The sequence below is a fragment of the Triticum dicoccoides genome, chromosome 2A, assembly GCF_002162155.2.
Source record: "Triticum dicoccoides isolate Atlit2015 ecotype Zavitan chromosome 2A, WEW_v2.0, whole genome shotgun sequence".
NCBI classification, from domain to species: Eukaryota; Viridiplantae; Streptophyta; class Magnoliopsida; order Poales; family Poaceae; genus Triticum; species Triticum dicoccoides.
In genome coordinates this window covers 579,689,987-579,699,397 of record NC_041382.1, presented here as the reverse complement: position 1 = coordinate 579,699,397, position 9,411 = coordinate 579,689,987, and the positions used below count along the sequence as shown (strand labels likewise).

At 47.7% G+C, this 9,411-nt stretch overlaps 2 protein-coding genes across 3 annotated transcripts in view; both read right to left on the bottom strand.

Moving 5' to 3' along the window:
• Positions 1 to 2,713: 2,713 nt before the first annotated feature.
• LOC119355491 (surfeit locus protein 2-like) lies at positions 2,714 to 6,573 on the bottom strand. Of its 2 annotated transcripts, none has more exons than XM_037622301.1 (5): positions 6,198 to 6,573; positions 5,820 to 5,917; positions 4,999 to 5,304; positions 3,222 to 3,285; positions 2,714 to 3,139 (listed from the first exon to the last, which is right to left on the bottom strand). In XM_037622301.1, exons 1-5 carry the CDS (start codon positions 6,497 to 6,499, stop codon positions 3,058 to 3,060), a joined length of 852 nt encoding a protein of 283 aa, XP_037478198.1. In that variant the 5' UTR covers positions 6,500 to 6,573; the 3' UTR covers positions 2,714 to 3,057. The 2 variants fall into 2 exon arrangements, with proteins under 2 accessions (XP_037478198.1, XP_037478199.1); XM_037622302.1 differs by having other exon boundaries at positions 2,714 to 3,136.
• Positions 6,574 to 7,368: 795 nt separating this feature from the next.
• The window catches only part of LOC119357976 (SWI/SNF complex subunit SWI3A-like), a gene marked incomplete at its 5' end in the record, with an annotated part of 6,401 nt that continues 4,358 nt past the window's right edge, over positions 7,369 to 9,411 (bottom strand). The window contains 2 exons of the mRNA XM_037624725.1: positions 7,369 to 7,987; positions 8,211 to 8,365. Of these exons, the coding sequence (XP_037480622.1) occupies positions 7,787 to 7,987; positions 8,211 to 8,365 (356 nt within the window). The remainder of the gene's footprint in view (positions 7,988 to 8,210; positions 8,366 to 9,411) is intronic.

The window sequence follows — 9,411 nt, the reverse complement described above, 5'->3', positions numbered from 1 at the left end:
TAAATATGGACTCTACTTTTCCTAATCTTTCTTCCCAAAAAAAATTCCTTCACATATTGTACCAAAGCTTTTTTAGCCAAATATATTATACCAAAGCTAGGGGGCCATGGCACCTGCAGCTTACAACATAGCTTCGCCACTGATTTCATCCATCGCTATTATCTATCTATGTAAAAACAAAATAAACTACACAAAACCTAAAAAAAATTGGATCTATCCATTTTTGTGGCATTTTCATCCATCTAATAAATTGAACTCATAACGATTATGAACACACATTAATAGAAATATATACCCTAACCCTAGTCAAACGCTCGTGTGCGTGTGCGTGGATGCTGCCGCGGCTATCCATGTGTGTGGTGGCCACGGCCGCGGGTGTCGAGGAGGAAAGCCAGCTGGAGAGAGAGGTTGGGATGGCGGGGATGGCGATATATTACCGAGTGGATGGCGATGTGGTGCGGATGGTCGGCGAGGGCGATGGAGGCAGCAGACGAACGGGTGGCGAAGGTAGCGGACGGCGACGGCGGCTGCGGATGCCGAGGCCGATGGCAAGGGGACGATGGAGGCAGTGGACGGCGATGTGCGGAGGCAGCGGACGGAGACGGACACGGCCGCGGCGGCGTGGATGAGCCGACGGCAACGAGATGGGTGAGAGTGAGAGTGAGAGTAGGAGGGTGAAGTGGGGCAAGGGAGGGGCCGACGTGCGTGTGTGGATAGTCGATTGAGCTTGGCGTGTGCGACGGGCGCGCCAACCAGCCCGCCATTGCTACTTTGGGGTGGCGGGCGGCAAAGTTGATTTGATTTGGAAACGACCACACACCTAACTTAGTTGTGGCGGTTGCTGGCAGTTACCCGCCACAGATAATATCTGTATATAAAAATTCGGTGCCGGTTGCAGGCACTAAACTGTAGCGAGTAGTACAGTGCGCCCGTCAGTGTTGCCTTCCAGAGCAGTGGCGAGCTATTATATACACCCGCCATTGACCACATTCATCATGTGGCCATGCTCAGCGGTGCTTACTTGTGGCGGGTAATATAAGGCATCTGCCACTGCTAGCCCAGTAGCTCTAGCGGTCACAGTGTGTCACCCGCCATTGCTTGCTTTCAAAAATAGCTGATCCGCTATTAATTGGGGTTCATCTATAAGCCCTTTTTCAGTAGTGCGACTACCGTATAGAGCTAGCACATGGGCTCATGGCGGCGCCGCTCATCAAGTCGTGACTTGTCATTCCGCTCTCTTACCTCGGCAGGGGCCGGTGATTGCTATGAAGCTCCTGCTGGCAACGACGGCACACGAGGCGCACATGTACGATCCGACGACAAAGACGCTCGAGATGGTTGCCTCCATGGAAGATGAGGAGAAGAGCGGCTGCGACGTGCCGGAGTTTATGGTGGACCGGCTGCCCCTCGTGCTGTGTTAGGAGAGTCTTGCTCATGTCGCCGGCATGGAATACGACGAGGACGCCATTGGTTATTCAGTTCTCCTCGCAAAAGATGTCTTGCCTGGCTCGCTGTTGGAAATAGACTCGGGACCGCCGGTAGTGTTAGAGCATCTCCAGCCGTTCGGCTTTCCAGGGCGCCTAAAAAGAGCGGCATGGGAGCGAACCGGCGGTAGCTCGGTCCTTGGGGGCGACCTAGCTCTCAGTCACGCCCCCAGACGCCGGCCTCAGGATGCGGAAAATTCGAACTTGGTCGTTCTCGCTCATCAGAAAAGACGCCACAAATCCGGCAATCACAAGTCACAGCTCGGCGATTGGATGTAGTCTAGCGTACAAAAAACAGAGCGCCGCAAGTTCGCGTGCGCAACGAATCACTCGGCGGGGTTGGCTTCAGGCGTCGGCGGAGTCGGCGTGCGCGGACTCGGCGGTGTTGGAGCTGCTTCGGTGCTGGCGGTGTCGGCGCGGTTTTGGTGCTGCTGGGCGGCGTCGTGGAGGCGTCATCACCCGGGCTTGGCGTGTGCGTCGACGTCGGCGTCGGCGTCGGCGGCCTTGTCGAAGGAAGTTGCTTCAAGATGAGACCGCGCTCCGCCAAGTACCACGCCTTGACCGCCTCGTCGGTGCTCTGGAGCATGTCTGCCCCGCCCAGCAAGAAAGCCAGGTCGGTGTCGGGGAGGCGAGCGGGAGGGAGATTGGCGGGAGGAAGGAGCGGGAGGGAAGTGGGGAAAACGCGGGAAGAAACGGCGGGAAGAGGCGCTCGCCTCGCCGACAGGGCGGACCCACGCACCCTTTTCGCTTGTGCCGGCGCCCCAGGCGTCCCTCAGGAAGCCGGGTTCGGCCTGGATTCGTCGGCACCAGTTTCGACCTGAGCCGGCGAAAAACGGGCTTCTGGGAACGCGATTGGGCCGTTTTTTCGACGCCGGCGCGGTAAAAACGCCTGAAGAGGGTCTGTTGAGGGCACGGCTGGAGATGCTCTTAGGCTGCACGGGCGAGGCTGGTCGAACCAGGACAATTGCGTTCTGTAACACCGGAAACCTGAGATAGTGATTCACATTATGATCCTTGCTAAATGTTTTCATCTTTTTTCTCAAAAGATATGTGGTTTTAATTTTGTTCACACTACCGGAGTAAATTGTGAAAGACCTCCGCAATTGGGGCAAGGATCCCCGAGCATGGATATCACTGTTCATCACGACTGACGAAAGGTTGCTTCGTTAGTTTACTTTTTTGTGAACAGATCAATTTATCTAATTCAACATAGTTTCGGAGCTAAAATATAAGTATATCTCAAGTTCAAATCAAAACTAAAAATAAAAATACAGTTCCCTCTTACATGATAATGGATGGTCACAAAGTGAAGGCGACGAAGTATAACTATCACTGTTCATTACCACTAACGAAAGGCAGATCAGTTGACACACATCATGTTGCAACAAGCAGCGGTGTGACGGCACTGAGAAAAACTAACAAAACACAAGTTAACTAATACAAAATCGGCCATTGATTAGAAAACCCAAAGTCTCAAAGGGAGAAGAAAGAAAGTGGTGGAATTCACGACTCCAAATGAAGCAAGGTGAAACAAGCTCATGCATAGCTAACAGAATAAATCCGAAATAACCGTCTACTCATCCTTTCGGGGCTTTTTCTTCCTTGTTGCGAAACTACTTGGTCCAACAGCTTCCACTGACAATCGCTTTGTCCTGCTACAAGAGGAAAGGAAATATTATACCTAAGGGTATGTGTGACATCACGCATTATTCGATGAGAAGAACTGTTCTAGAATACCTTGAAGCCAGTTCCTCCGACACTTCATCATCCTTGTCAGCCATTTCGTCGTCATCCTCATCATCTATCATTTAATTTTCCAAATCAGATACAGAACATTCCATACTGTAAATTCTCTGTATGCGGCAACTTTAAATTTAATTGATAAAAAAGTGGAGTATGAAATTCTCCTACTGAATTGGTTACACAGCAGCAAGATAATCACTTTTGCTGAAGATCACAAAATTAATTTGGTGCGCTTTAACACCACTGAAAGAAATGATTGTGTTTGTTTTAACATTGCTGAAGAAAAAAGCTCAGGGATCACGAAATTCTGAAGCAAGGAAATGCCACGAAATGGTATTGAGCATATCACAATGTAACTACAAGATCTTGCACACATAACTTAAATTGCTTGTTTATACAATGTAAATTAAACAAAGGAGCTTGCCAGAGGATCATCTGATGATAAGTTCATAAGAGATAACAAGATCCCAAAAGGGAATTAAAAGATTCAGTCAAAAGTAAAACCTTGGCAAAATACAACATCTGATGAAATATTTTTAGCTTCTTGTGGAGGTACTTAACAAAAACATAAAGTTGCAAAAGCTGCCACTAAGAAGTCTCTATTAGACAAGTAACTGAAAACAAAATAACTATCTACTTATAGGAATGCAAATCAACTGATGACATTCCACTCAATAGGTAATTCCTATATGCACATTGCCCTTGTATTAGCGGTGAGTCAAAATTCACATCCCACCCAAATTGCATCCCTACACATAGGCTGGCTCTTGCCTTCACTTAAAAACTACATGCTTGCAATCATCCTGTCCATTCATTGGCTACAGAACTACAAAATGGACAAATTTATGCTTCTCATTTTATCTGAGAAGATCTAAGAGCAACAGTTTGAACCAAATATTATATTATGTGATAAAGCAAAGGGGGCTGCTACGCGTCCGTCGGTGGATGAATTGGAAACATCGGCCGCCTCCTTCGCCGTTGGATTGAACCACAAATAGCCGCTGGATCTTCCCTGAGGTGCGCGTCACGAAATTGCAACAAGGTAGATGTTGCACAGCTCGCTCCGCAACAGCTACTTTGTTGCGAAACCACCGAAGTGTTAGACTCTATTGTGTTGCAACTGACATCTTGTTGCAGAAACATTTACAATAGAGATGGTGTTGCAGAATTATTTTCTTTTCGTCTTCGCCATTTTTTGCATAGATGTTGTTGCGGGAGAATTTTTGCAACTAAGGTGGTATTGCAGAATTTTTTGTTTTCTTCTAAACGTATTTTTTGCAACATAGATGTTGCCGCAACATGAACGATGTTGCGGAATTTTTTTTCAATGAAAGATGAACTGGAGAAGACGGGAGGCCAAGGAGAGACAGATGGGAGGGTAAGAGGAAGGGAAGGAAGAGGAAGGAGGTTGTCGTGGCGCAAGAGAGCGGCGGCCGGAGGGAGCTTCGGCGAAAAGGGGCGGCGCTGGCTGGAGCGGGATCGGGAGCACATCTGTCCCTCCCTGGATCAGGCGAGAGGAAGCGGGGATCAGGATAAGGTGGACGAGTGGCTGGGTTCATTCGAGATCTGTAAAGGAGATGATGTGGTGACGGGTCTCACAGGGACACGCATCATGCGAGGGACGCGGTCGATGAGCGAGGAGGATCCGCCGGTTGAAGGGAATTGTTTCCCTAAAGCAAAACATCTACCAAATATGTTCGAAATTATAGAAATGAACATTTGAGCTTTGTTTAATAAAGCAGTTACACATGATAAAAAAAATGGCACTTACCGGATGCACCTTCATCCTCTGCTATATCATCCTTCCCCGGAGAGGACTCCCATCGGTCTTTCCCGTCATCATCATCCCAACGACTTCCAACAGGAGGCACCCAAAATTCCGAATCATCTGAATCATCAATTTCTGGTTCAGGTTCTCGTGGCAAAGAAGGGTTGACAACAGCAGCTTTCTTCTTCTCCTTCTTCTCCTTCTTCTTGTCCTTCTTCTTGGTAGACTTGGATTTCTTTGCGACTTCATTTGACTGTTCACCTTCTACTTTGCCTGTCTCGCCTGATGCCATCTTTTCCTCTAGCTTTTCTGTCAAAATAGGGATAGGCATGTTAGATGTAGGAGCGACCAAACATGCCAGTGCAATGGCTTAAAAGCAGTATTGTATGGGAGATGAGAGTTCCACCAAAATGTATTCGAAGAGATGTACATGACCAGATATATTCCCAACTATTTCCAGACCAGTGAGAAGACAAATGAAACAAAGCGCTTATTGCAATTCCTAAGCAAGTTGCATAACAGAATTCTACCCAAATAACCATCTGCTATCAATCCATAGAAAATTGTTCAGAGAAAAGGACGAGCTAACATTTCATAACAATTAGTTTTGATGATAACCAAAATGATGCACATTGGTGTACAAGAGTACACCATGAGAAGCAGACAGATACATGGAAACGGTAGTGGGAAATTCATCATGGTCCTTTAACCAGTAGAGAAATACATGAAAAACAGAATGGTACATTTTATTAGCAGTAACAGCATACGATGTTCCATTTGCCACACGTGGCACCACAGACAGTATTGTGCAAAACTCACTTTACCTAGTTTATTCAGGAACCTCTTCCCATTTACATGCTTCCAGATGTGCTCCTCCGACTTGTTTATGGTGTCCCCGGTAATGTTGCATATGAGCTTGGACCTGCAACACAATTACCAACTCAATTCGACAGACTAAAGCACAGCCGAATTACAAGCAAATGAATCATACATTTATTTGTTAGTACTCTATGGAGTACTTGTTTGGCACACGATGTACGTTGAATTTAGAACCCTAGAATCCCTTAAGGGCATTACCGGATAGCGGATCAAACCGCAATGGAACCGAATGAGCAATCTACACTCCTAGACAAACTATTGGGGACAATCCACATTGGACACGCATCAGGCAGCAAAATACAGAGCAGAGGAGCGGTGCGCACTTGTGCTCGGGGTGGGGCTTGAAGGCGTTGAGCGGCGGCTTCTTGTGCGCGACGCCGTGGTCGATGAGCGCGAGGCGGCAGGCGCGGGACCGCGCGTAGGCGTCCTTCTCCCGCTCCGGCAGCTCGTGCCCCGTCTCCGCGCACCGCCACCGCCCGCCGCCGGCGTCCTCCCAGGTCGGCTGGCCTAGCAGGAAGCCGCCCTCCTTCTCCCCGCCGCCCTCGACGGAGCCCTGGGGGCTCGACGCCCCCGAGTCGGACGCTGAAGCGGCGGCGGCGGCGGCGGCCTTGCCCTTTTTCGCCATTAGGTCGTTGGCGAGTCGCGGGCCTGGAGGCCGTAGAGAAGAGGGGGGCGGAGGAGAGGAGAGGTGGTCCGCGAACCCAGGGTTTTGCCTGCCTGTCTCCTAGAAAAGAATTCTAGGAGACCAAGTCTGAGACCCATCGTGGCATTCACAAATCGTGTGATTTATGAATGCTACGTGTTATTCATCAGGACGGGTCTCACCTGCTAACCGTGAGATCTGATTTCATATAATTTTTTTTCGAAGGCTTTGATAAAGTTTTTCCTTTGCTTTCCTATGATGAAACGGGAAGAATTGTTGCCAAAAAATGCTGCATTTTGGCACCGCATTATCCATGTCGGCCACCCCCCACATTTGAAATTTTGGTTCTCGAATTTCAATTTTAATTTTCACGCTTACGAGTCTGGGCTCTGTTTTGAATTTCCGAAGCAGCCAGACTTTTCTACTCCCTCTAGTGAGGTCTTTTTTTTAAGGAACTCCCTTGAGGTTTGTAGGGTCGACGCAGGATTTTAGATTTTTTATTTGAGAAACGAAACATATGTTATATACCATTACAAACTTGTAATTTTGACGGCACGTAACACATATTTTATTAGTTAAAAATTGAGAACACACACCCATACACCCGACCAGTGGGCGTAAGAAAATGCCTTCTCTGGTTTAGCATGCGCGAGGCTAGCGATAAGAGCTACCTTGCCTCACTTAAACTCGGCTCAAGTAAAAAACAAAAATCCATTTGGTTTGGCTTCCAAGCAAGTCTGCCTGACCCAGGCAGCGCTCCCAGGCGCCGTCTGGGGCTGAGAACGATGCCTCAGTCCTCCATCCAACATTCAACCAAACATCTCCCAGGAAAAAGTTCACATGGCCATTTCTTCCAGCAACATCCATGGTATTCTCACGGTATGTACTCTAAGCTCACACTGGAAAGTTATACAGCGACTATTTGTTCAACCAAACAGTACAACGGGGCCGACAATACGGACACCCCGAACCGACCAAACATCTGTGCATCCGGAAAAAATGAAGTTACAGCAGACTATCAGCAACCCTTGCTATCTAACCCTAGCTGGATGTTGGTACAACAGAGCTGCTGCTGTGCGCAATTGCACACCATGGTACAGGGGGCTGAGGGGCGGCCCCAAGCACAACATATCTAGATGAATTAGCACCTTTACAGATGCGCCCGCCCTCCTGCGCGCACGCACAATGCTGCTTTACCTACAGGGACTACAGTCAGAGGGCGAGGCGGCGGATCAGAGGAGGAGGGATAATCGGCTCCAGTCAGCTTCTCTATGGAGTAGACCTGTCCAGGAACAGCCTTGTGAGCACTTCGTCCCTCTGAAGCGGTGCTCCAGTCTGAAATGCTCGCTCCAGGACCGTTTGCCATTCCTTCATCAGGGACTCCTTTATTTGTTGTATGGTGGTGTACTCCTGATCCATGATCAACTCTAGCTCCTCAAAGTGTTTGATCTTGTATTGGATCTTTCTTAGCTGCCAAACATAAGAAAACAGCCGTCAGTGATTAAAGTTAAACAACTTGGTCAGCATCTATGATGTACTCCCTCTGTAAACAAATATAATACGCTTTAGGTCACTAAAAGACCTAAAATGTCTTACATTTGTTTACAGAGGTAGTACCTTTCAGCTAAACCTAGAAACCCAAAATACACTACACTTCTGAAAATTTAAGCAGGGAAAGAGGAAGACAATTCACCTGAGTTTCAATTATGGACGCCATTAGAAGCTCCATCTCTCGCTCTTCCTGGTCCACAAGCATCTTCGCGCGGGCAGCAGCTGCACCAACAGCTGTTCCAACAGCTGCCCTCACTTGATATGCGGTAGAAATAAAGTTTTTTTCCGTTTTCTTATCTGGCATTAATGACAAAGCATTAGTTTGAGGTTGTGCAGAGCAGTCATGGCACAAGTAGAGGCCAATAGGCTGGAAGCTCCATTCTTTTATTTTATGGAATTATATCAGCTGGCAGATCCAAACCAGAATCTGCAGTTCACCAATCTGGCAAACTACTTGTGATAGGCAAGCATATAAACATTCTAATTCAGTGTGGTACTGGGGGTTGCATCAGTTAATACAGGTGGTATGGGAGCATGCCAGGTGATGTAAAAAAGAGACCCTATTAAAGGTCTAATGAGACAGGTGGCATGACTAAATTCATAGCCCTGGCTCACCAATTTCATTCCGTGAAAAACAATCAAACAACAAATAACCCCAGATGGCATGTCTCACAAGCACCATCCAGTCTGTGAAACCGTGAAAGCACCAAGCCCTCTGATAGCCGTCAACACATGTACATTCTGACATTTTCTGCTTAGATTTTGTCAATAACCCAAATTTAATCTCTACTACCTCATAAATTGGAGCTATTGGTGGTGGTGACTTCACTTCCCACTCTACCCGAATCTCCCTCATCTATCTAGAACCCACCAAACCCCTCTGGTTTGGAAGAGTTCACTACCCACCCCATCTGAATCTCCCTCATCTATCTAGAACCCACCAAACCCCTCTGGTTTGGAAGAGTTCACTCCCTACCCCATCAGAATCTCCCTCATCCATCTAGAATCCACAAGACCCCTCCGATTTGGAAGAATTCACTCCCCCACTCCACCCCAATCTCCCTCATCCATCTAGAACCCACCAGACACCTCAGGTTTGGAAATAAATAATAAAGAAAAGGTAGAAAAATAATGCAGTTGGGGAGCCTCGAACCTCACACATGCCACGACACCCAGCTTGACCAAACCAGCAAGCGACCACCTCACTCATGTTTTAAATGGGAAACTATTTTATAAGTAAAGGTCGGTATGTATTTTTTTTACCGTAACACAAACCAACCAGTCAATGCACCAATTATCATTTTTTCCTGATGTGGCTGCTCCCCAATATGCATCCTCCAGCC

Coding starts and splice junctions, on each gene's coding strand:
- LOC119355491 (XM_037622301.1), bottom strand. CDS start 6,499: ATGGCGAAAAAGGGCAAGGCCGCCGCCGCCGCCGCCGCTTCAGCGTCC. Junction 5,305..5,819: donor GAGGTTCCTGAATAAACTAG/GTAAAGTGAGTT, acceptor CTATTTTGACAG/AAAAGCTAGAGGAAAAGATG. Junction 3,140..3,221: donor TCGGAGGAACTGGCTTCAAG/GTATTCTAGAAC, acceptor TTCCTCTTGTAG/CAGGACAAAGCGATTGTCAG.